The sequence below is a fragment of the Geotrypetes seraphini genome, chromosome 4 (assembly GCF_902459505.1).
Source record: "Geotrypetes seraphini chromosome 4, aGeoSer1.1, whole genome shotgun sequence".
NCBI lineage: Eukaryota > Metazoa > Chordata > Amphibia > Gymnophiona > Dermophiidae > Geotrypetes > Geotrypetes seraphini.
In genome coordinates, this window is record NC_047087.1 from 218357186 (window position 1) to 218383715 (window position 26530).

The following is a 26530-nucleotide window of genomic DNA, read 5'->3' on the forward strand; positions in this document are numbered from 1 at the left end:
TGAGGTCGAAGTTGAAGGTTTGGGCCCCACAGAAGACTTCAACGGAGTCAAGGTCGAGGTTGCAATCGGGGTTGAGGCTTTAGTTGAAGAAAGATCCATGCCCCTCAAGATTTTTTCAAGTTGAACTCGACAACATTTAAGTGCTCGATTTTGAAGTGTAGAACAGCAGGTGCACGACTCCGGACAATGATCAGGTCCTAAACACTGCACACACCACTTATATGGGTCAGTAATAGAGATCGTGCTATACTTCTTAAACCCTGTGACCGGCCGGGACATGGAACGAAAGACGGCCATGGCTAAATCGAAGCCCGCAGGCTGAGGCCGCGGAACAGGCCCTGCCACGACACGACCGAAAAAAATCACACAAAGACTTAAAAAAAAAATACACAAGCAACGACTCTGAAAAAAATAAGAAAGAACATGAGCTGCTGCGATGAGAAGGCACGAAAAGAATTAAATCTCGCGCAGAGCCTTGAAACGAAGGCTTCTCAGCTCCACAGAAAACTTAAAACTGAGGATACGTTGAGGAGACGCACCCTACGTTGGGCGGGAAGGTACTTGCACATGTGCGGTGCGGCAGTTGCGAACTTTCCAAAAGTTCTTCAAGCAAGTCTGTTTGTGAAGCTGTCCACATCGTGGCTCCGTGGTTGACATCACCCATATGTTGAGAATATGCTGCCTGCTTGTCCTGGGATAATGTGCTTATCAAGTTATCATATCCCAGTATAATATTTTTTTCCTAGTTAAAACAGCAATAGCAATTTTCATTACCTTTTTAATGTCATTTAAATTTTGCCGATATTTGTAAAGCCAGTGTGCCAGATACTCTATTGGATCTACCGGTCGACGCTCTGCCACCTCTGCAAGACCTTCGCTTAGACATGCCCCAAGACATAACTTCAAGTACATCGAATCCATCCCCAACTGTGCCATTATGTCCTGTGGCAAACACAGCATAAAATATTTAATGTTAATATAAAAAACAAAATTTTAAACTTTGTTGTTCAGCTACCTTTCATGTGTATTCATATCCAAAAGTGTCAATATTGAAACAGTAGTTATATGTTTTGTGCTGTGATAAATGTATAACTGCTTTTTACCACTGTCTGAGGGCCTTATACATATAGTGCTATATGTATAAACCCACTGTACGTATACATTCTCATTTTAGACAGGTTGAGGAAGTAGGAATTGAGCCATGTAGGTCAGTATGTTTCAAGTTTCAGCAGTGTCTTAGAATAGAATCTGTCAACATAGAGCCTGTTCTAGAACACCAAAAAAATGAACATTTATACACTGGTTATGTGCAGCATCCATTTTAGAAAAATAAATCCCATAAAGACTCAAATATAAATCAATTTGAATATAAACCGAGGAAAGGAGGAAAAAAGATTGACTTAAATATATAAAACGGGGATTTATATTCAAATGCCCTGCCCTGCCAGGATCTGCCCCCAGCCCCCCTCTCTCCCCTTCCAGGCTCTGTTATGGAGGTAAATTTATGCAGTCCTCAGGTCACTCTTTATAGTCCAAAGCATTCATCAGCTCTGCATGTGGTTCTGTTTCTGATTCCATATTTATAGCCCCATCTGTCTAATAAAATTAGTAAAAGACAGACTTTCTGGTGGTGACCTCCTACAAGGAGATGGATTTGAAGGTATGCCATAGGACTCCTCTGCAGATAAATCTGGATAATCAGAAGAAGATCAATAAGTCTGAATCAAAGACTTCAATATCAGGTCTTGTGGATAGAGAACATCAAGGCAAGCATTAAGATAGATGCATTGATGAGAGCACCAAGGCGAGCATCAAGGAGAACGTCACTGTGAATACTTCAAAGAGCATTGAAACGAGTGTCGAGAATGTGATGAAGAGGTACACTCTCGAAGATGAGGCATGTCTTTTCATTTGGGATCCTCGAAGCCTTGGTGTCCAAGAATGGTCCCTTGATGTAGTCTTTGGGTATTACTTGAACTGGGATGAAACTGGAGTCTGAAGCTCTTTCCATACCACCCTGGGTGCATTGAAGCAGGCATTTGCACTAAGTGTGAATGCAGCATCCCAGCTAACTCCTTCTGCAACAGCTCTCTGAGCTGATCCTGCAGAGATAGCGCTGGTATCAATGTTGATATGGGTTTAGAGGATGAAGGCTGTGTCAGGTGTCAAGGCATTAGTAACCATAATACAGAGCATGCCTCAGAGAAGACGGCAATTACGATGGTGATCTGGTTTCGGTGCATCAATAGTGAACATGCCCGAGATGATGCTGAAGCAAGCCTGGAGGGGAAAAGTGTTTATGGGACAAAAAAGCCTGCCAGTAACACTGATGCCCAAATGCAGCATTGGACCGAGCTACCACATCCACTCTGTACAACTGGGTAGAGGTATGAAGAGATGACCAAGTGGTAGCTCTACAAATTTAGGCCATACTATTTGCTCGATACTCCGCCCATGAAGCAATGACACCTCAGGTCAAGTGAGCTTTAAGGGAAACTGGTGGCTGCTTGCTACCTGTGATGTAAATCGACAAAATGGCTATGCGGATCCATCTTGCCATAGAAGCCTTGGATGTCAGTCTACCTCAACTGGACTGGCTAGTCAGGAAAAACAGATGGTGAGAAAGACAAAAATCATTAGTCCTCTCTAATTAGTGAAGCAAGATACTGCGCACATCTAGTTTCCTCAAAATTCAATCTGTCCGCTCCGACCCTTTGGAATGAAAGCAGGAAGCCGTACTTCCTGGTTGACATGAAATTCTGAAACCATCTTCGAAAGAACAAAAGAAAACCCCTGCTTTCGTGAACTGGAGAAAGGGCTCTCTGTAAGAGAGAGCCTGTAGCTCTGAAATATGCCTTGCTTAAACAATGAGGAAAACCGTCATGACTGTAAGGTCTAGAAGAGATGCATCCTTGAGCAGCTCCACAAGCTTTGTTCACCTTGAGTCTTGCCAGTTCACTGTAAACTTCACCTGGTGTGAACTCAAAATTCTGAAACGGGTTTTCTGTGCTTTGTGTTGCCTTCAACTGCGGACCGTGTCCCAGTACCTCACAAGTGAAGACTGAGCAGAAGTATTCATTCAGTAGTTTGGCTTTATCGGAATCTGCTTCCACATAACTTCCGTCCGGTCTTCTAAGGCGTACTATCCCGCCTGTGTTCCTTTTTCTGTCACTAATATACCTGAAGAAGGATTTGTTCCCCTTTTTAATGTTTTTTGTCAGAATTTCTTCCACTCGAAGTTTTGCCTCCCTAACTACCATTTTGACCGCTGTAGACCTGGTCCTATATTCTACCTTTGCCTCTCTTTTCTCCGTGCGCTTGTAGGAGAGAAACGCTTTTTTCTTCTCCTTAATGAGGTGCGAGATCTCCGCGGTGAACCATTGGGGTTTATTGTTTCTTTGTCGTTTATTTACTGATTTTATGAAGCGGCTAGTTGCTTCATGTATGGTTGATTTCAATGTTAACCACTTAGCTTCTACATCATCGGTCTCCGCTTGGTCCTGCAGCGTCCAATGGCATCTGGGGTTGCTATAGCATCATCTAGCTCTGGGAATATCTCTGGGCAGCCGAGCCCATGGAATATTGGTGAAATCTACTTGAGGAACAAAAAGTAGTGTGACCACCCCCCAGGGGCCATCAAGGCTCATTATCTGGGAGGGACTTGGGGCAGCGGTCCATCACACTAGCCATAAGGTCAACCAGCCCCATTACAAAAAGCATTTGTCCCTGAAAAGGGAAACTGCTTAGGGTTACTTTAAAGGCCGAAGCTCTAGTCCAGTGGCAAATCTAGAGCTTTCTGTGAGTTAAGATAGCATAAGCTGAAACTTGCCCAGAACCCTGATAAGATCATATAAGGCATCTGTCACAAAATCCACTCCCTTCAGCACCAGCTGGAGGCAGTCGTCCTCTTCTACTGAAGGATCCCGGCGTAGTCTCGTGTGACAAGCACGTGCCACAAACGAGGTAGCTGCTGAAGCCTTAATACCTGAAGAAGTCACTTCAAAAAGCTTCTCTAAGACCATATCCAACCGGCGATCCTGAGAATTTTTCAGCATCACACCTCTTTCACTAGGGAGGACAGTGTGCTTGGAGACCTGAATCCACCTTTGACTGCTCAAAGAGCTGTTGAAATTCCAGCATCATAGGATAAAGATTAGCCATAGGCTTAGTTAATCTGAAGGAACTCTCTAGAGACACTGCTCAATAACCAGAGCTGTGAGATCTAGATGTTCCAGATAAAGGGACATCAGAGCATTAGAACGGCTCCTGATGGTACATTCAGAAGTGGAGGGCTGATCCTCCAACTTCAGAGTCTTTACACTGTCCACTATAATATGGGGAACAGAGACTGATCTAACAGCCGATGGATGGAGGGGTCATCACCCACAACCAGGCTCTCCAAGACATCTTGGCTAACTGTATCTCAAAGGGTATCAATGTCATCCAGGGTGGAAGCAGAATCCAGCATAGTGTCAGTCTGCCCTGCTAAGGCAGACTGGGTCCATAGTGACAGTTGTGCTAGGACTTGAGCAGTCCCATAAAGGAAGACACTGGCAAAAAATTTTGCGGCGTGCTCATAGGCTGAGTCAGTAAGGTAAGCTCTCCACATGAGCTGAACAGATTCTGGGAAAAAAACACTGACTGTGGCTGTCATCTTCCCCTTTGGGCCCAAAATGAGGTCTGCGAGGTGTCCCCAGGTTTGATACACTGGCATTTGCCTTGTCACCGAAAACCTAGCACCGTGCGGGATTTCCTGCCTATTTCCCAGATCCATACAGACTCCCCAGTCCTAGAAGACCCGAAGGAGGCAAGGCCCAAAGCTCCTGCCCCCTCTCCTTGTGTACCAGGGCATGTGGAACATGGGGCACAATCCACATATGAATTCAATTGAATAGAGATGGAGGAGTCCATCCCTGATGATTTTAGCAAAATTGAGAGGTAATGAGGCAAAAAAAGATCGATAAAAATCCAAGATAACTGCCACCAGGAAATTTGTGCTAAAAACGGCTTGTGGAGACAATATAGAAACACAAAATAATAGCGATTTAGAAGTTTTGGAGGTGGGAGACCGGAACCTTAGTCTCAGAAAGTGCTCAAATCTCCATTTTTAGACCTCCCCCCAATTCTCCCATATGAAACAATGGGGTGTACTTACAGTCTCCAAAAGTGCCTGCCTGTCAGCTCTGTCTGTGCAGCTGAAGTGAAGGGAAAGGATTTCTGCTTTAAATTTTCACCAAACTTTCCAATCTTCAGGCTGCCAGTTGGGCCAACCCTGACTGAAACCTCCGCTCTTTCAGAACCTCTACACGTGACCGGGGGTGGGAAACACAGCCTAAGCCCTGATACTCCAAGGGCTCCTACTCAGGGCGCACAGAGCCTGCGCTTAAACTTCTGACAAGGTCAGAAGGTAAGCTCACTCCCAGGGTTACAGACCCCGAGCTCCAATGGTGGTATACAGTAGGATGGCTCCAGAAGTCCACCCGAAGCTTGCCCTTTGTCCACCTTTGCTTCCTTTCCTAGACAGAGAACCCCTCCAAAGGGGTCTCAAGACACCAAAGTCACGGAGAAAAAGATGAACTTAAGTGCAAAAATAAGAAAAAGAAGCAGAGCAGAGCAGAAACACTTCAGCATAGTTCACTTGCACAAATGAAAACTGCAAGGGGCTCTGTATTCCTCAAACGGGAGGAGCAGAAGAAAAAAGTGTGTGGTTTTCTGCAAGACCCAGTTCACGGGTTGAGATGAAACACCATGCATACAGAATCCAGAAGGGACGTAACAGAAAGTTTGACATGCTTACAGAAATTCTAAGAAGCAATTCTCAGCTTTGCGGAAAACTGAAAATTGATGGTCCTGCAAGCTGACAATGGGCTGGAACAGTGTTATAGTAAGGGGGAGGGCAAGGGGGCAGTCCTCCCTAAGCGCCATCTTATTCAGGGCACTGGCAACCATCTTCCTTTCTGCCCCCCCCTTGCCACGCGCGCACCCCTTCCCTTCCCCTGTACCTTTATAACTTCACTTCTGGGACCCGCAAATATGAAGTGATATAAAAGTTGATGTGGGTAGCAAGTTGGTAGCTGCTCGCACCAAAGTTAAAAAGGTACAGGGAAGGGCCATGCGCATGCAGCAGAGGGCAGGGAGGGGCACAACCACCCCGGACACCGCATATCCTCGCTATGCCACTGAGCGGGACAACACCAAATGCGCACGGTAAAGGCAGTCTTAAAGTTCTAAAATGAAAATATACATTTTGACTGTTCATACTGGGGTTCTATGGATGACGTCACATGTATATTCAAGTTTCAAGTTTAATGGTATTTTGATATATCGCCTATCGTAATACTAAGCGATTATACAAAATATTTAAAATCAGGAAATACACATCAAAAAATTACAAGATAACAAAGATGAAGACAAAACGGACTAACATGGAACAAAAGGACTATAGGTGATCTGCAATAAAGTATAGTAAAGAAGAGAGAACAAAAAAGGATAAAACAGTAGGAGTGCAAGGGGTTCATTCAGGCTGTCATTATCAATTTAGGAAGAATACAGAAATGAATGAATTTAGATTATTGTTCAAAGGCATCTGTATATAAAACACTTTTTAGTGCTCCTTTAAATTTATCTAAACTTGTTTCCTTTCTAATGTAAGGGGGCAGAGTATTCCAGATGAGGGGAGCAGTTATGGCGAAGCATGTCACACTGCAAATGCCTAATGTCTTAAGAGTAACAATGAAAAGTAAGTTTTGGGAAGATGATCTGAGAGTTCTAAGTGGAGTATGGGGAATAAATGAATGCCGGTTCTCTGGATTTAAGTGTTTTAAACCTAAGTAGTGCAATTTTAAAAGTAATTCTATGACGGATGGGAAGCCAAAAGGCATTTTTAAGTAATGGAGAGACATTATCATATTTCTTGGACTTAGTGATAATTTTAATAGCTATATTTTGGATTAGTTGAAGTTGTCTGATTTCTTTTTGAAATATTCCAATGTACAGGGAGTTGCTCTTCCCTGACAGGCTGTCCAGTCTTCTAGTGTCACAGAACGTATCCGGAAGATGTTCCCTGGCAACCACTGCATGCACGTTTTAGACTGTCCTGTTTCACAATCAGAAGAGGAACAACCCCTCCCCCCTTCTCCCCCAGAAAGGTCTGAAATGGTACTCAAGCACAGTTACACTTTATGATACTGCTTGCACAGAACCTGAAACCTACCCTCGCACCTCTTACCCAGGAGGAAAGCAGCACACTGAAGCTCCGCCCATAAACTGACATCATAAAGGCTACCGGAGGAGGAGGGGTAGTTATAGTTTTATGGGTTGCTCCTACACAGGCGGGAAGCAGCACACCGAAGCTCTGCCCATACACTGATATCATGAAGGAGGAGGAGTAATTATAGATTGTAAATTTTTGTTAGTGTTTGGGATGAGAAAGAAAGCATGATCTTTTCATTATCCAGATTTAAAATAAGGAGAGGTGATAGGGTCGGTTTAGCCTCTTCTCAGGCCACCAATAGAGAGATTCCTGCTTTTCACTTAGTCTTTTTATTAATTTGAAAAAAAAAATAACCCCAATATATTTTGATTTCTGTTTTATGTAACATTACGTCATAGTGGCGAGCAGTGAGGGGGAAAAACACCCAACATTTGTTTAAATCAAACAGGTTTTCTATTTGTTTTTCTGCATTGTGAACTCCCCCCCCCCCCTCCTTCCCCCGGCTTCTTCACCAGCTATCTCTAATGCCAACTCATCAGGTACCCTTTGCCTTTACTTTTGCTTCTCTACCAGTCTGCGGGTACTCACCAAAAGCAGTAAACACCAAGACACTGCTGCTTTCCTGTTCCACAGCACTGACTGTTAACCAGGCTTCCTTGGTTGCTGTGACAACTGAAAGAGGGGGGGGGGGGGTGCTGGGGCTGAGCCTGATGACTGCAGGCCTGGAATAATTTATTTAAAGAGACACACACGCACGCTCATTCCTACCACCCAAAGGGTCAGACCTCTTGAAATCACAGCACTATTCAAGTTCCCGAAGCTAATGATAATATACAGTGCCTGCCATTGTGTTGTAACACCGTATGAAACTCATACATTCCTTGACTCTCCTTGTACTGACGTGTAGTCCCATGGTTGCAGCAAGGCATGGAAAGCAGGGATCAAACCTCACCGTCACTCTCCTTATGATATTGGGCAAGTCACTCAACCCTCCATTGCTTCAAGTAAAAGCTGAAGTTTAAACCCTCTAAGCACCATTGTACCTGAATGTTAACAACACTTGAGCTGCAACCATAAATAAAAGGATAAGCTAAATCCAAATCCTCCAGTAAATGCTATTGTTAAACTTAAATTCTTACATAAATTGTGAAATTCAAAAGGTTATATACATATTTTTTTCTTTGATTACGGCTGTAAAATATATTCTCTAGTGTTTCAGATGCATGCTGATGTTGTACAAAATATTTAAATTTAGTTTGTGTGTTTATATGCTGCCCTTTCTGTTCCTGGGAATGTGAAAGGATTCTTATAACATATTCTTGTAACACATCTACATACAAAAGGGATACTTGAAAAACTAAGGGGGGTTTCTCCTTTAATTAATGAGCTCATATTACAGAATTTCATGCAAGCGCCATGATTTAGCATTACCAAAGTTAACTTTAAAAAAAAACCCCAACAACCCCAGATGGGGTTTTCATCTCAATGGAACTGATCCTTGGGCAGCATTTGGAAGCTATAGAGCTGTGAGAAGCCCAGCTCAGCAGCCCAGACGATTTGTCCACCCCCTACCGCAACGATTGCGGCAGGAGTGATGCCTAATCTCTCCTGCCAACACTCCCCCTGAACTGTCGCAAACCGGCAGGAGAGATGCCCAATCTCTCTTGCTGGCACCTCCCGAATTGCCGCGAACCAGCAGGAGGGATCCCAAGCCCTCCTCCTGCCAGCACCCCCACCCGAAACTGCCAACTCAGAGCCAGACAACAGAAGGAAAACAGCGGACTACAGACACCGAGAGCCAGAAAACAGCAGTCCTCACCATGGCAGCAAACTCAGAGGGGCAACGCTGGTCATTAACCCCTGAAGAAGATCTGCTTTGGACAGATTGAAATGCCTGTTTTTTCTGATAGAAGGACGTTAGGAGTTGTACATCTTTAACCATCTAAGATAAGTGTTGATTTTTCTCTCTACACATGGTTCGATGGTTTGAATCTATTTACTTCTATAAAGCACAATTGCTATAGGCATTTTTGAAGTTTTTCCACAAAATAAGTGAGGCAGGTGGGGTGTGATAGGCGTAGGTGATTATAATCTGGAATCAGGATGCAGACTTGAAATAATGTATAGATTATAGGAGGTCCTATGATCTGATCACCACAGTTATGATACACCTGCCCCTTACCTAACCTAAATTGGTTGTTAAGAAAAAATAAAAAATAGTTGCTTCACCCTGACCTTTATGGAATAGATAACGTTGAGAACATAAATATCTTAGTTAGCCTAAATGTTAGGCACTTTATATATGTCTTTAAAGTTTTTTTTGTAACATCCATGATATACCCTTTTTGTTCTATACTATATTTTGGTTTGGGTAGGATAAGTCCTCTTCTTTCTTTCACAGTCCTCAGATCAGTGGCATAGTAAGGAGAGGGGGTGGTCCATTCTGGGCAACATCTTGATGGTGGTGCCTGCACCCATCCTCCTCTCCGCCACCTTGCTCCTTCCCCCCTCCCCCCCCCCCCCCCTAACGCATGCATACAACCTTTCCCCCGTACCTCTTTATCGCTCCCGGCACGAGCAGCAACCCCTCCCCTCTTCTCCCCAGAAAGATCTGAAATGGTACTCAAGCACAGTTATACTGTACGATACTGCTTGCACAGAACCTAAAACCAACCCTTGCCTCCTACCTGAGCAGGAAGCAGCACATTGAAGCTCCACCCATACACTTACATCATAAAGGCAACCGGAGGAGGAGGAATAGTTATAGATTTCTGGGTTGTGAACAATACCGTTGCACAGAACCTGAAACCAACCATCACACCTCCTACCCGGGTGGAAAGCAGAACACCGAAGCTCCACCCACACACTGACATCATAAATGCAGCCGGAGGACGAGGGGTAGTTATATATTGTAAATTGTTGTTAGTGTTTGGGATGAGAAAGAAAGCATGATCTTTTCATTATCCAGATTTAAAATAAGGAGAGGTGATAGGGTCGGTTTAGCCTCTTCTCAGGCCACCAATAGAGATATTCCTGCTTTTCACTTAGAGAGTCTTTTTGTTATTAATTTGAAAGAAAAAAAAAAACACCCCAATATATTTTGATTTCTGTTTTATGTAACATTACATCATAGTGTCGAGCAGTGAGGGGGAAAAACACCCAACATTTGTTTAAATCAAACAGGTTTTCTATTTGTTTTTCTGCATTGTGAACTCCCCCCCTCCTTCCCCCGGGTTTTTCACCAGCTATCTCTAATGTCAACTCATCAGGTACCCTTTGCCTTTACTTTTGCTTCTCTACCAGTCTGCGAGTACTCACCAAAAGCAGTAAACACCAAGACACTGCTGCTTTCCTGTTCCACAGCACTGACTGTTAACCAGGCTTCCTTGGTTGCTGTGACAACTGAAGGGGGGGGGGGGGGCTGGGGCTGAGCCTGATGACTGCAGGCCTGGAATAATTTTTTAAAGAGACACACACAAACGCTCATTCCTATCACCCAAATGGTCAGACCTCTTGAAACCACAGCACTATTCAAGTTCCCGAAGCTAATGATAATATACAGTGCCTGCCATTGTATTGTAACACCGTATGGAACTCATACATTCCTTGACTCTTCTTGTACAGATGCTCAAAGCCCAGCAGATGAGGAGGCCGATCTTCGGGGTGCCCAGATGAGGGTAAGAAGCGGCAGGGGGGGTGCCCAATCGTGTCGGGGGGGGTGCCGGATCATAGCGGGGGGTGCCCAATCGCGTCGGGGGGGTGCCGGATTGTGGCGGGGGGTGCCAGATCGCGTCGGGGGGGGTGTGCCGGATCGCAGGGGGGGGGGGTGCCGGATCGCAGGGGGGCCTTTGAGGGGAGCAATGCCGGTTCTCGGGGGAGGGGAACGCATCAAAGCGAGTTTCCATTATTTCCTATGGGGAAACTCGCTTTGATAAACGAGCATTTTGGATTACGAGCATGATCCTGGAACGGATTATGCTCGTAATCCAAGGTACCACTGTATATGGTGCTGAGTTCTGAATAAAGTTTCAGTCTGCTCTTCTGTGAGACTCTTCTGGGAAATGTTTGAGAGGATCTTTGAGTGACTTCTGTGGTGCTGATTTTTGGAGAAGATTTTTATGAGAGATCCTGTGACAGATTCCTGTGAAATGTTGTAAGAGAATATTGATGAAAGAAAATTGGTAAACTGTTTTGGGAACCTTTTCCTGAGAATATCTGTTGTAAAGTTTATTGAGAATCTGAGTGATTTGAGATATAGGAAATTCGGGGGGGGGGGAGGGGGGAATATAGGGAATATCAATTATCTGGTTGTTGTTTTTTTTAGTTTAGGAAGTATTTTAGGCAACTTTTGGGTTATTAGATTAGGATAGGGTTTTCCCTTATTGGTTTGCTTAAGTCAGAGTAGTAGATTGGTTCCAGGAAGAGAGATTTTGCTAGCAACAGCGCGCCAACGTGGTACCCCTACATAGACAGAACATAAAACCTCAAATACCCAAATCTGGGGAAAAAGAAGAACTTTACAGAAGGGAAGTAGAATTTCTTTATTTAGATTTGATATACAGCATTTGTTTATTAAATTTTATTTCTATATTCAATTTTGAATCCTTAGTGCTTCTTTATTATATGTTTAATAACTATTTTAATTCCAAGATTATACCATATTATTATATATTATTATTTTGTTTATGTAATTCACCCCCTTCTCCTGGGGAAAGGTATAAATTTAACCCTCGGTGTACACGACTACAAACCAAATCTTATTTCAAGAGGGATACCTTTTACCTCAGTCTGAGAAGGAGGTGGTTACAATTGCTTCAAGTAAAAGCTGAAGTTTAAACCCTCTAAGCACCATTGTACCTGGAATGTTAACAACACTTGAGCTGCAACCATAAAGAAAAGGTATAAGCTAAATCCAAATCCTCCAGTGAATGATATTGTTAAACTTAAATTCTTACATAAATTGTGCAATTCAAAAGGTTATATACGTATTTTTTTCTTTGATTACAGCTGTAAAATATTTTCCATAGTGTTCCATATTTTCCATAGTGTTTCCATAGTGTTTCATACTGATGTTGTACAAAATATTTAAATTTAGGTTGTGTGTTTATATTCCGCCCTTTCTGTTCCTGGGAATGTGAAAGGATTCTTATATTTCTTGTAATACATCTATATACAAAAGGGATACTTGAAAAGACTAAGGAGGTTTCTCCTTTAATTAATGAGTTCATATTTCAGAATTTCATGCAAGCGTCATAATTTAGCATTACCAAAGTTAACTTTGAAAAAAGAACCCCAGATGGGGTAAACATCTGAATGGAACTGATCTTTGGGCAGCATTTGGAAGCTATATAGCTGGTAGAAGCCCAGCTCAGCAGAAAAGGCAACCTAATCCTAATCTCTCCTGCCAACATTTCCCCTGAACTGTTGTGAATCAGCAGGAGGGATCCCAAGCCCTCCTGCCGGCACCCCCACCCGAAACTGCGATCGCGGCAGGAGGTATCCTAAGCCCTCCTACTGAAGGCGCACCCCCCCCCCCCAAATACCATGAGGAGGGAGCCCAAGCTCTCTTGTCAGAAGACCAACCACCCCCCGGACCCTCCCCAAACCCCTGAATGCCCGAACATGCCCCCCCCTCACTACCCCGGACACCATCCACTACCCCAGCCCCCCACAGTAACCTGAAAGTTGGCTGGAAGGACGGGTCCTCTGTCTGTCTCGCCGGCAGGCCCACCATCCTCGGAATGATGGGTCTTCCCCTTCCCGGTGCTTCATATAGGCCTATGTAGGGTTACCAGATGTCTGGAAAAACCTGGACATGTCCTCTTTTTAGAGGACTGTCTGGACTTCCAGATGGGCTTTTCAAAACCTGGCATTTGTCTGGGTTTTGGAAAGCCCTGATGAACTTTGCCTGCACATGGAGAGCTTCTGAGCATGCGTGGATGATGTCACACACATCTGCGCATGCTCCAGACACAACCAGAACTCGTTGCAGGAAGATTTCTGGGGGCAGGGCTGGAGACGGAACTGGGCAGGGCTGGGGTAGAATAGGGCGGGGTTAAATATCTGGGGTTTTCCTTTGTAAAATATGATAACCCTAGGCCTGGGTGCAATGCAATGATCTCACTAACAACAAAATGCACGCATGTATGGTTGGAAAAAATAGCCTAATGGCTCTGAGAAGGTCCCAGAGCATCTGAAGAGCCTTGAACAACCAGTTTAATTAAATGTAAAAGGCTAGTTCATTCACTGTGAAACCAAGCAGGATCCTGAATACGTGGACATTGTTTTGCTGCAGTTTGTGCTATTACATAATCGCATATGCATGGCAATGTCACAATTTGGCCCGAATCGTTCCTGACAGACAAGGAGGCCAGAGAAACTCAAAGCCTGAAAACAGTGTGATTTTTTTTCATGCATGCCCAATAATAATTAGGAGACCAGCACTGATACCTGCATCAGAATGACACAATGACATGGTTTTTCTCTATTGTGTTCAAAAGTGCCCCCCATTATCTCTTTACCACTGACATAGGTATTACCCCCATCTCAAGGATTTTACCTAGTCCAACCCTAGCCCCATCCTTACTCACTTTAGCTTTCCCAAGCATCTGAGTCATTGACATGTTTATACAGGTAAGGAAAGGAATGACTGAATTAGGTCTCATAGCTGGAGATGCCCCATGCTAGTTACATTGCATAAGCCTAAAGATGGTCCTGTAATAGTAGAAGACATTTGAGTCCGGAGTGTGGCTCCACTTTTTTTTACTAAACCCACTATCTTCCAGGTCTCATGGCAGGCACGGCAAAGGCCTGTAACAGGTTTAGGAGGGTGCGGGTGGGGGCTGACCCAAATATAAACCAAGACCTACATTTTTGGGCCATTTTATGGCACAAAAATCTTGGTTTATATTCAAGTATATAAGGTGTATATATATTTTTGAGTTGCAGAGAAGCAAATAGCCAGCTAAAGTTAACTGAAAAACTGTTTGGCTAATTTTATCCAGATATTCAACATGAAATGGGCACAGGCTGAACACTCCATCTAAAGTTAACTGGTCAAAGTTAACCTGCTATTTTGGTTAATTTGTGTTGACCATTTTGTTTTTAAGCATCAGTCTTACTGTTCTTGCAGATTTATTGTTTTGTTTTGTTTGTAACCCATAATTTTTATCCTGTTCCTTTTTAGTTTTTCACCTCAGTTGAAACTGTCCCTGAGCCTCATACTGTTTAAATAAAACCAAAACCAAAACTCATATATTTTCTCAATTTACCTACCCCATTTATTGCAGCCACAAGCTTTGACCAAGGCCACACACCAGGGTTTCTTCCAGAACTCCATAATTGTAGGTCATAAATTTAGCCAGTAGGTGTCACCATTACATGATGTGTCTTTCCACATCATGTTAGTTCTCCTTTAATAAGCTGCCTAGTGATTCATACCTGAGGGGAGGGGAGCTCCAATACTGAGTCCGAACAGCAACTGCATTAAGTAGCAGAAATGGAAAAGGATGGCAGCGTGTCCCCAGTGGGTTGCAGCTGTGGAAGAGCAATCTCAACAAAATTGGTTTCTAGGTGTTAAAAGAAATTGTAGCCATTAAGGTGATCCCTCACCCCACTTTCTCTTTTATTTAAGCATGAAAGAGAGAAACCTATTTCTTATCAAAATGTTTTTCAAACATATGATTTATCACTATAGGTTCATTAGCTTTTTCAGTTGCTTTTTTTTTTTTCCAAAGAGTACCTATTTTTCACTGTTTGGTTATTGATTTCATGACATTTTTTTTCCTAGGTTGCTATTAAGTAAAACAGATTATGAAGTTTGGATCATCTATACCAAGAGAGAAATCTGACACGATGTGGGATCATAGTTGATGGACAAGAAATTACAAATATTTTAATTAGTATATGATCCGATTTGAGATGCTACAGCCCAGCTTACTTTCAGAAGGAATGATTTGGTTGGAGATTCATTATTTGGCTCCTTAGCTGTTTGTTTTCTTCAGCTTTGTTCTATGAGATTTTTCTAATTACCACATTAAAATGATAAAACAGTGTATTGATTAGCAAAGAAAGCTATGATTAGAGAATGACACAGGGACAAATTTTCACCGTCCCTGCAGGAACTCATTTTTCCATCCTCGCCAGTTCTTTTCCTATCCCTGCCCCATTCCTGCAAACTCCATCATCTGCACAAGCCTCAAACACTTTAAAATAATAAGGTTTTGAGGTTTGTGCAGTTAAGGCAGAGCTTATAGGAATGGGGCCGGGACAGCGACAAAACTCACAGGAACGAGACTGGGAAATTGGGTTCCTGCGGGAACGGGGACAAATTTGTTCCTGTGTCGTTCTCTAGCTCTGATAACAGGTTTGTTCTTCATGTCCAGGGCTGACCCTGGAGCAGATATGCACTGATTTTGCCCCACCCACAGGCCTACTCCAATCCACTTGTTGCACAGTATGAATTTTAGCATATCATGTCCCACTATATGAACTGTATAATCTTTAGAGACAGTTCTTTGTAACTCTTTTTTGTTCTCTGAGGACAAGCAGGCATAATATTCTCATATGTGGGTGACATCATCCACTGACCTCCAGTATAGACACTACCAAGTGCTCTATCATTTAAAGTTGTTTAGGTAATGCTCACACCGCATGCATGCCGGTGCTTTCCGCCCGATGTTGGCTCACGGGACCATAAGTTCTTTGTTTTCTGTGGAGCTAAGAAGCTGTGTCTTCTATTTTTTTCTTTAGCGCGTCAAACTTTTTCATTTTTTATACCTTCCCATCTTTATTTTTCATAGTTTTTGTCATAATTATTTCTTTTTATTGTGTTCAAGTATTCATCCCAATTTCAGGTTAATTTTGTCAACTTCTCATTTTTGGGTCTTTGGGCTACCTTGAGCTTCTTTTCTTATTCGGGAACATCTTTTGGGTCTTTGGGCTACCTCGAGCCTCTTTTCTTATTCGGGAACATCAATTGTTTCTGGATACTTTTCATTCGAGTTCCCCGGACCGTTGAACCCTGTGATTTAGCTTTGGCCATTTTTCCCTCCGTGTCAAAGATGGTACCGAGAAGCGTTTAAAAAATGCTCTTGATGTAATCAGATCTTCTCAGACCCTAACCCGCATTATTGCTGTGTCTGGGTCCTGGACGTCAGGACATTAGTTATACTCTCTGTATCTTGTTTTCAAAATATGTCACTCAAAGCCTAGAAACTTCATTTTGAAAAACTTTTCAGTACTGCATCAGCATTGACATCCAGCATGATGAGGGACTTGGAACCTGACACTTAGCTTACTATACATCTGGCTTCAGCGCCAAGTGCATCGTTACTGCATTAAGTGCATCAGGTAGAACTCTACATCATTGATGCTTCAAGTACCAAAAGATGTAGCACAAAAGAAAGCTAAAAAGCACAAACATTCTTCCCCTTCTAGGCATACCACTGTGTCCTCCCAGGCATCAACTTTGACACATAAGCATCAATGCACCAAGAAGCGCTCTCCTTTCATCCAGATGAAATCTCCTCAAAGATGTACCTCGACATCGAAGTCTCCTATGGTCACACCAACCAGTAGAGCATTAAAGGCTTCCAAGCCTGCCTCAGCTCAGCCTGAATATACATTAGAGCATCGATTGAGGATGAGGTCATGCTGCACTGGCTGCCAGTGGAGGCACAAATAATATTCAAGTTCTCTTGCATATGTTTCAAGCTGGTTTGGGGACTAGCTCCTACCTACCTGCTACCTCACTTCGTACTATACAGCCCTATAAGACAAACCAGAAACTGCAATCTATTTGCATACCCAAGCATTACTGGCTGTAAATACAAAACCTTTCTGGATAGAACTTTTATGTACCAAGCAAACAAACAACAACACTGACTAGACAACTACAATAATGGAGCTAGACTGACCTACGACGCTTTTAGAAAAGTCATAAAAACTGCTTTATTCGACAGATATATCACCTAAACAGTAAGTACACAAAACACTAAATCCAATTCTATTATTTCTAATATGTCTACTCCTGCGTATAAGTTTGAAATTCTTAATAAACTGTATATTGTAATTCGCTGCATTTTAAGATTCTGCATACTGTAATTCACTGACTATCTGCATATTGTAACTTGCTGATTGTCCAGCTCTCTTCAATGTGAACCGCCTAAAAGTCACATGATTATGGCGGTATAAAAGAACAAAGTTATTATTATTATTATTATTTTCCAAAATGGGAGAAACTGCTTGGGACATTTGTGAGTTCAGCTACTAGGAAAGCACAGTGGTGACAGATTACTGATCACAGTGCCTATAAAATGTCTTACATTAATCTAATCCACAATTTCTAAATTGCACTAAAATCAAAGAGTTAAAGGTGATTTACAACCCCCCCTAAACAATCTATGGGAAAATGTAAAAATCTTACAATACAATTTATATTCATTTTACCAAAATTATAGATCAGCATATAAAAGAGTTTTCAATCTTTTATGGAATCTCCAATAATTATCTTCAATCTTTAACTGAGCAAGTAAATTATTCCAAATTGTAATAGCAGCATAAACGAAAGAGGCAGTAAACCGATGTTTATACTGCAAGTCTTTAATTTGTGGGTAATGCAGTAAAAAAAAAAAAAAAGGAGTATTTAATCTAGTAGAAAAAGAATATAATTGAGAGAAAAATAAAATTAAATTGTATGAAGAATTTGTTTGTAAAATTTGATGAATCAGACAAGCAGAATTGAACTTGATATGTTTCTCAACCGATAACCAGTGAAGATTGTTATAAGCTGCAGTAACACTGTCACATCTCTTTAAGCCATATATTAGCCTAACAGTGGTGTTTTGAATTAACTGCAATTTTCTTGCTAATTTTGAAGTTAAATTCAAATATAACCCCCCACTCCCTTTTACTAAGCCACAGTAGAGGTTTCTACCATAGCCCGGAGCATTAAATGCTCTGATGCTGTTCCAACAGAATTCCTATGAATGTAGGAGCATTTAGTGCCCCGGATCTTGGTAGAAACCTCTACCACGGCTTAGTAAAAGGAGGTATAAAGAATTACAGTAATCAAGTTGGGGGTAACACTAACATTTATGGTTTATGGTTTCTTTATTTATAATCTGTCTTTCACAAGGCAAAGTACAACAAAACACACATAATAACGCTTCACAACTAAACTAAATGGAACTAAAAGAGCAAAATGATGTTCAAAGAAATATGTTTTTACAAATCTAAGCTGTCTCATAATACAGTATATAGTGTCTTCCTCCATAAATTATCAATCTGATCCTCATATGTGAAACCAGAGTCTAGGAAAATGCCTAAGACTTTTGAAGTTTTATCAATACTTAATACTGTACCAGAATCTAATACTACGAGGGGCCTCTGAAGAGTTCTCAACCTAACCCAAAAAGTTGGGGCTGTCAACATCAAGGGCTATACATGTAGTCCAGCGATTTTACACTTTTTTGTTCCTTAGTTTTACAAAAGAATGAAAAAAAGTGGAAAATCACTGGACTAAGTGTATAGCTCTTGATGGAGAGTGCCCCAACTTTGTTGGTTGGGCTGAGAACCTTTCAGGGGCCCCTTTTCTAGAAGAAGGAACAGATGATAAATTATTATGAAACCAAAGAACCTTAGGGGTTCATAATAAAAAAAAAAAGTCAAAAAGTGGCCTTAATGGCTACTTGGCGATCAAAAAGCCTGATCGTCCATGTACCCATACCCGGGTTGGGCCCATGTGCCTAAGGCCCCACTCACGGGAGGGGCCTAAGGCTCCCGGGCCTATTCTGGTTGGCCCAGGCGTCTTAGGCCCCACCTGTGGGTGGGGTTTCAGCCGCCTGGACCAATCCGGCCACATTCCGGAGCCGGCTGGCCTGCCGGACGGCCGGGCTTGGCACCTGACCGTCTATCCAACATTTAACAGGTTTGGGGGTTAGGGAGGGAGGCAAAACTTCGAGTGGAAGAAATTCTGGCAAAAAACATTAAAAAGGGGGACAAATCCTTCTTCAGGTATATTAGTGACAGAAAAAGGAACACAGGCGGGATAGTACGCCTTAGAAGACCGGATGGAAGTTACGTGGAAGCAGATTCCGATAAAGCCGAACTACTGAATGAATACTTCTGCTCAGTCTTCACCTGTGAGGCACCGGGACACGGTCCCCAGTTGAAGGCAACACAAAGCACAGAAGACCCGTTTCAGAATTTTGAGTTCACACCAGGTGAAGTTTACAGTGAACTGGCAAGATTCAAGGTGAACAAAGCCATGGGCCAGACAATTTGCACCCAAGAATGCTCAGAGAATTGAGCGATGTCCTGGCGAAACCGTTGGCTGAGCTATTCAATCTCTCCCTAAGTAAGGGGAAAGTTCCCCTGGACTGGAAATTAGCTAATATCGTTCCTCTGCATAAAAAGGGTTGCAGGGCAGAGGCTGCGACTTATAGACCGGTGAGTCTCACATCAATAGTGTGCAAACTCATGGAAACACTAATTAAAAGCAAATTGGACACGATCTTGAATGAAGGGAATCTTCGGGATTCCAGTCAGCATGGATTCACCAAGGGTAGGTCCTGCCAATCCAATCTCATCAGCTTCTTTGACTGGGTAACAAGAAAGTTGGACTTGGGAGAGTCTTTGGACGTCGTGTACCTGGACTTCAGGAAAGCTTTTGACAGTGTCCCACACCGCAGGCTGCTAAGCAAGATGGAATTGATGGGGTTAGGAGAGACACTAACTGCATGGGTCAATGATTGGCTGAGTGGCAGACTTCAGAGGGTGGTGGTTAATGGTACCCTCTCTAAAACATCGGAGGTGACCAGTGGAGTGCCGCAGGGCTCGGTCCTGGGCCCACTCCTTTTCAACATATTCATAGGGGATCTGACTCAAGGGCTTCAAGGTAAAATAACACTATTCGCCGATGACGCCAAACTATGTAATATAGTAAGTGAATGCAGTTTACAGAATTATATGGCGCAGGACCTGCTTACATTGGAAAGTTGGTCCTCAACCTGGCAGCTAGGCTTCAATGCTAAGAAATGTAAGGTCATGCACCTCGGAAGCGGAAATCCATGCAGGACGTACTTCTTGAACGGAGAAACTTTAACTAGGACTTCAGCAGAACGAGATTTAGGAGTAATCATCAGTGCAGACATGAAAACTGCCAATCAAGTGGAGAAGGCTTCATCTAAGGCAAGGCAGATATTGGGTTGTATCAATAGAAGTTTCGTCAGCCGAAAGCCTGAAGTCATAATGCCGTTGTACAGGGCCATGGTGAGACCTCATCTGGAGTACTGTGTGCAATTCTGGAGGCCACATTACAGTAAAGATGTGCGCAGAATTGAATCGGTTCAACGGACGGCCACCAGGATGATCTCGGGGCTCAAGGGTCTCTCGTACGAAGAGAGACTGATCAAATTGCAGCTCTACACTCTTGAGGAACATAGGAAGAGGGGAGACATGATCGAAACATTTAAGTACCTCACGGGACGTGTCGAAGTGGAAGATGATATTTTCTTTCTCAAGGGACCCTCAGCCACAAGAGGGCACCCGCTCAAACTCAGGGGCGGAAAATTTCATGGCGACACCAGAAAGTATTTCTTCACAGAGAGAGTGGTTGATCATTGGAACAAGCTTCTAGTGCAGGTGATCGAGGCAGACAGCGTGCCAGACTTTAAGAATAAATGGGATACCCATGTGGGATCCCTACGAGGGTCAAGATAAGGAAATTGGGTCATTAGGGCATAGGCAGGGGGTGGGTAAGCAGAGTGGGCAGACTTGATGGGCTGTAGCCCTTTTCTGCCGTCATCTTCTATGTTTCTATGGGGGTGGGGGGTTGTGGGGTCAGCAGGGGGGTCATGGGTCGGCGGGGGGGCGGTCATGGGAGGGGTTGTGTCGAGGGTAGGAGGGCCTGGGATCCCTCCTGCCCATATTGTAGTGAGGGGTGGGGGGTAGGGGGTCTGCCTGGGCAGGAGGGGTTGGGCTCCCTCCTGCCTGATCTTGTAGGGGGTGGGGGGTGAGAGGCCAGGAGGGCTTGGGTGCCCTCCTGGCCGGATCGGACTCAGGGGGGGGGGGGGTTGGGGATCGCAGGGCAGGAGGGCTTGGGTTCCCTCCTGCCCTGAACATAATTGGGGGGGAGGGGGGGGTTGGGGATCGCGGGGCAAGAGGGCTTGGGCTCCCTCTTGCCCCGATTTTCATTGGGGGGTTGGGGTGCCACAGGGCAAGAGGGCTTGGACTCCCTCTTGCCTCTATGTCGTCGGTGAGGTCGGGGGTGCCGCGGGACAAAAGGGCTTGAACTCCCTCTTGTCCCGATGTCGTGGGGGGGGGGTGTGGATTCTGTAACCGGTGTTGTTTTTGACAGACACCGGTTACAGAATTCAGCTTTTAGGCGAAGGAATGGCTCCTCCTTCTCCTAAAAGCCTTTGTGTTGGACGTTTGGGGCTTAGGCGTTGTTTTGGTTCATTATGGGGTATAAGTGTAGACGTAGTGGTGGTCTGGGCGTTTAAATAGCTGAATGTAGAGGCATTATAAAAAAAAACCTCCATTTGGACGTTTTTTTTGATTATGGACATTTTCCCTGCTTCTACTTTCAACGTTTAAGGCCTTAGGCCAAAAGGGGACTTAGACTTTTTTTTTATTATGCCCCTCTTAGTCTTTTAGGGAAAATACATATAGTAAAGATCAAATCATTCTGATTTGTGAACATATTCAGCCAGAAACAAAATTATGTGTGTTTCAACTCATATATACTCAGTAATTTCCATATTCCTATCTTTGCAAGCCCTTTTAAAATTCACATTTCTTGCTGATCATATTTATCTAGTTTTTTTCAAAGGTATAATGTAGGCTTGTTACCACTAGATGGCGCAAATACAATGGTTTTTCTAAGAACTCCTAATAGTCATGTTACCAAAGTTAGTAGAAGTAGTATCTGTTGAGTGATCATGATCCCACAAATATCACATCTCCCTCCTAACTGGTGCTTAACATGTTAACAACTCAATGTCATAGATTCCCTTCGTCTACAAAACTTTCGATATCTCAGGATTCTAGAACTTCTTCATGTAAACTGTTCTGAACTCTGCTGGGAGAACAGTATAGAAAATTGAATAAATAAAACATGATGGTTTGTCATAGGGGTCCTTTTACTAAGGCGGCTAACCGATACAGTATGTGCTAATTGATTTAGCATACGCTAAATGCTAAAGTGCCCATTATAATCTATGGGCGCCTTAGCATTCAGCGCTTGCTAATCTTTAGCGCACGCTAAATCAATTAGTGCATGCTAAATCAGTTACCGCATCTTAGTAAAAGGACCCCATAGTCTCTATTTGCCAAAACATATTACATATACTCATCAGATGGAAACTAGACATACTTCCTATCATGCTCAATAAGTAATACTTTTTACCTGCTGCTTTTCTTCTGCCACACCTCTTATTCCATACTGCTTCAATCTACTTTGGTCCTCTGGAGAGATGGGTGAAAACAACTTCTTTACCACAGTTTCTCTGGGAACTGCAGCTCTTGATACTGTCTTAAAGTAACCTATCTTTCTAGTGCAGCAGGAATATCAGTTTTGACCAATGGGTATTTACTCTCCTTTACCATGAAGTCTGTAGATAACCTAATGCACATATTATTCAGCTCCTCCTCCTCACACTGTCCCCCTTTCCAATGCATCAGTGAGAGGGGAGGAGAAAGGGAAGCAGGAGAGATATCGGACAATGGGAGAAAGCTTGGCATTAGGAAAGAGAGAGAGAAGAGAGACTGTTGCTACTACAAACTTAAAAAACAAACACACACCAAAGTGATGCACATTGGGAAGAATAACCCAAATCATAGTTACTAGATGCTAGGATCCACCTTGGGGATTAGCGCCCAAGAAAAAGATCTGGGTGTTATTGTAGACAATGTGATGAAACCTTCTGCCCAATGTGCAGTGGCGGCCATAAAAGCAAACAAGATGCTAGGAATTATTAAAAACTGGATGGTTAACAAGACTAAGAATGATAAAATGCTTCTGTATTATTCCATGGTGCAACCTCACCTGGAGTATTGAATTCAATTTTGGTCTCCTTATCTCAAGAAAGATATAGCGAAACTAGAAAAGTTTCAAAGAAGAACAACCAATTTGATAAAAGGGATGGAACTCCTCTCGTTATGAGGAAAGACTAAAAAGGTTAGGACTCTTCAGCTTGGAAAAGAGACTGCTGAGGGGGAGTTGAACTCTACAAAATCCTAAGTGGTGTAGAATGGGTACAAGTGGATCAATTTTTTACTCTGTCAAAAATTACAAAGACAAGGGGACACTGAATGAAGTTACAGGGAAAAACTTTTAAAACCAATAGGAGGAAATATTTTTTTTACTCAGAGAATAGTAAGTTCTGGAACGCATTGTGGTAAAAGCTATAGCGTAGCTGGTTTTAAGAAAGGTTTGGATAATTTTCTGAAGGAAAAGTCCATAGTCTTTTATTGAGACAGACATGGGGAAGCCACTGCTTGCCCTAGATTGGTAGCATGTAATGTTGCTACTCTTGGAATTTTTCCAGGTACCTTGACCTAGATTGGTCACCGTGAGAATGGGCTACTGGGCTTGATGGACCATTGATCTGACCCAGTAAGGCTATTCTTATGTTTGTCAACCAATCTGAGCTGGGGAACATATAAGAATGGGCTTCACATCCAGGGATACTAGTCTGCTTAGGAGTCCAAGCTTCACATCAATCTCCTAGGACTTCAGGCAATCTGGGACACTTTAAAAGAAATCACTAACATACCAAATTATTTTCATTTAGACAGATAATCAGGTTGCTGTGTACTATGTAAACAAGTAGGGATTACAGGATCCTACCCCTTGTGTTAGGAAGCAATTGGGATTTGGCAATGGGTCACTAGCCATGGTATGGTTCTTCGAGTTACATACCTGGTGGGGAAAGAACAGTATGGCAGACAGACTGAGCAGTGTGATGCAACCGCACATGTGGTTTCTCAGCCCACAAGATCTTTTGAAAGTGGGGCACCCCTTCGGTGGATCAACAACAAGGTCCCTCAGTACTGCTCCAGAATCAGATCAAACATCAGGCTGCTTTACCCTCTCGATTGTCCATCTGATAGGGAAAACTTTGCTGAAACTCAAATAGGTCTTTGGAACCATGAACACAGAATTTAATTTCTGCAGTTGCCTGAGGGTGTCTCCAGGAAAGATTCCACCAAGAGGTGTTATTCTTTTAAGTGGAGAAGGTTTGCATCTGTTGTGAGTCAAGGCCCCAGATCCTCTCTCTTGTCCTACACAAGCACTGCATGAGTACCTCTTACACCTCTCTGTCTGGTTTAAAAACCAAATCTGTAAGAGTTCACCTCAGTGCACTTAGTGCTTGCCATCATGGGTAGGAGGAAAGCCCATTTCATCACAGCCTTTAATTGTTTGATTCATAATTACCATCACAGGTAGGACGTAAGCTCATCTCTGTACAGCCTTTAATTGTTCGATTCATGACGGGTATGCTGTTGACTAAGCCTCCTACTGTGTCAAGGGACCTCAACCTATTGTGCTCACTCATCTGATAAAAGCTCCTTTTGAGCCACTTGGCTCCTATCATCTGAGGTATCTGACCTGGAAGGTCACAATTTTGGGGGTGGTCCCTTCAGCTCACAAAGTCAATGAGCTTCAGGCCCTAGTAGCTTGATCCACCTTACACAAAGTTTCATCATAACAGAGTAGTTCTTCACACGCATCCCAAGTTCCTTCCCAAGGTAGTATCAGAGTCCCATTTTAACCAGTCAATTGTCCTTCCAATATTTTTCCCAGAGCCTCATGCTTATCCTGGCTAAAGCATATTAAACACCTTGGACTGCAAGTGAGCCTTGGCCTTCTATTTAAACTAAAGCCCATAGACTATCCACCCAGCTTTTTGCTTCATTGGACCCAAACAGGATGGGGGCAGCCTTCAGTACTTTATCCATTTGTCTAGCAGACTGCATCTCTTTCAGTTATGTCCTGGCTGGGCTAATTGTGGAGGATCATATCATGGCTCACAGTGTTAGAACCATTGCTGTGTCCTGAACCCACCTTAAATCAGCCACCATTGAAGAGATTTGCAAAGCTGCAATGTGGACTTCAGTATACACATTCACATCTCAATTACCTTGAATAGAATACCCGACACGACAGTTCAGTCAGACAGTTCTGCAGAATATGTTTGGTGTCCAGAATCCAACTCGACCCTTTATATTCTGTAGCCAAGGATTTTCAAATGTGAGTTACAATGTCCTGTTTGTCCTTGGAGAAAGCAAAATTGCTCATCTTTATTAGGTGTTCTCCAAGGACTGCAGGCCATGCATTCTCACATCCTTTCCCACCTCCCCTAGGAATTGAATTCTTTTAGCTTTGATATTGTATTGCTAGTCCTGTGTTCTCATATCAGGTGGAAAGGCACTCAACATGGCATGGTGCAATGCTGCCAAAGGCTTCTTAAAGATACAGAATGCAGGGTAGCATTGGCACCGGGGTTTCATTAGGTGACATCACCCATATGTGAGAATACATGTCCTATTACCCTTGGAGAATATTGCTACAGGTCAGTAACTTCACTGTATACCATAATATCATGCCTAATTCCTTGGTACACCCTTAACCTACCTAGATTCACCTCCCCCTTCTCCCCCTGGAATTGTGCGCCATCAAAATTAGGCACTCAGTTTGTAGGATATGGGTATAAATCAGGTGTGTAACTACAAATTATTGTCAACTGGTGCTTGATAAGGCCAATTAATGGTATTTTATCACCAATTAAGTGTCTGTTTAGCACCAATTATCTAATTAAATTACACACACAACAGACCCTTTTCTAAGGCCCTTTACTACTACGTAACCACTTGCATGCCTATCCTTGGGCACCATTTATAGAATTGGGGGGATAGTGCTTATGTACGTGAATGTGATATTCATGTGCATAAGTGCTAGTATTCTTTAAGTACATTCACAGGGAGAGGTGCATAGGTGGGGTGTGTAGGAGTCAATCAATTACAAGCTTAGGTTATAGAATACTGCAATTTATTTGCTACAGTGCCACATTAAGGTATGTGCACATATGCCTGCCTAAATATTGATACATAAATGCTGACATGCTAGTATTCTATAATAGAATCTGGATGCCCAGATGCTGTTATGAATTTGCACTCATGCCTAAAGTTAGGCACCTAGATCAGCACACCTAACTTAAGAACATAAGAAATGCCTCCGCTGGGTCAGACCTGAGGTCCATCACGCCCAGCAGTCCGCTCACGCGGCGGCCCAACAGGTCCAGGACCTGTGCA

The 26530-nt window shown here is 43.1% G+C and overlaps 1 protein-coding gene and 1 long non-coding RNA gene across 6 annotated transcripts in view; one reads left to right on the forward strand and one right to left on the reverse strand.

Moving 5' to 3' along the window:
- DYDC1 (DPY30 domain containing 1) overlaps nt 1-10568 on the reverse strand; it is a 104988-nt gene extending 94420 nt beyond the window's left edge. The window contains exons 1-2 of one of the 5 annotated variants that reach the window (XM_033943645.1): nt 10532-10568; nt 775-942 (exon numbers count right to left, since the gene is read on the reverse strand). In XM_033943645.1, the coding sequence (XP_033799536.1) occupies nt 775-936 (162 nt within the window). In that variant the 5' untranslated portion in view covers nt 937-942; nt 10532-10568. The other 4 variants (XM_033943647.1, XM_033943644.1, XM_033943643.1 and 1 more) reach the window with 4 other exon arrangements.
- Nucleotides 9953-15373, forward strand: LOC117360046. The gene is made up of 3 exons (XR_004539348.1): nt 9953-10111; nt 10838-10890; nt 15003-15373. It is a non-coding gene; the product is annotated as an uncharacterized LOC117360046 (long non-coding RNA).
- Nucleotides 15374-26530: the final 11157 nt, after the last annotated feature.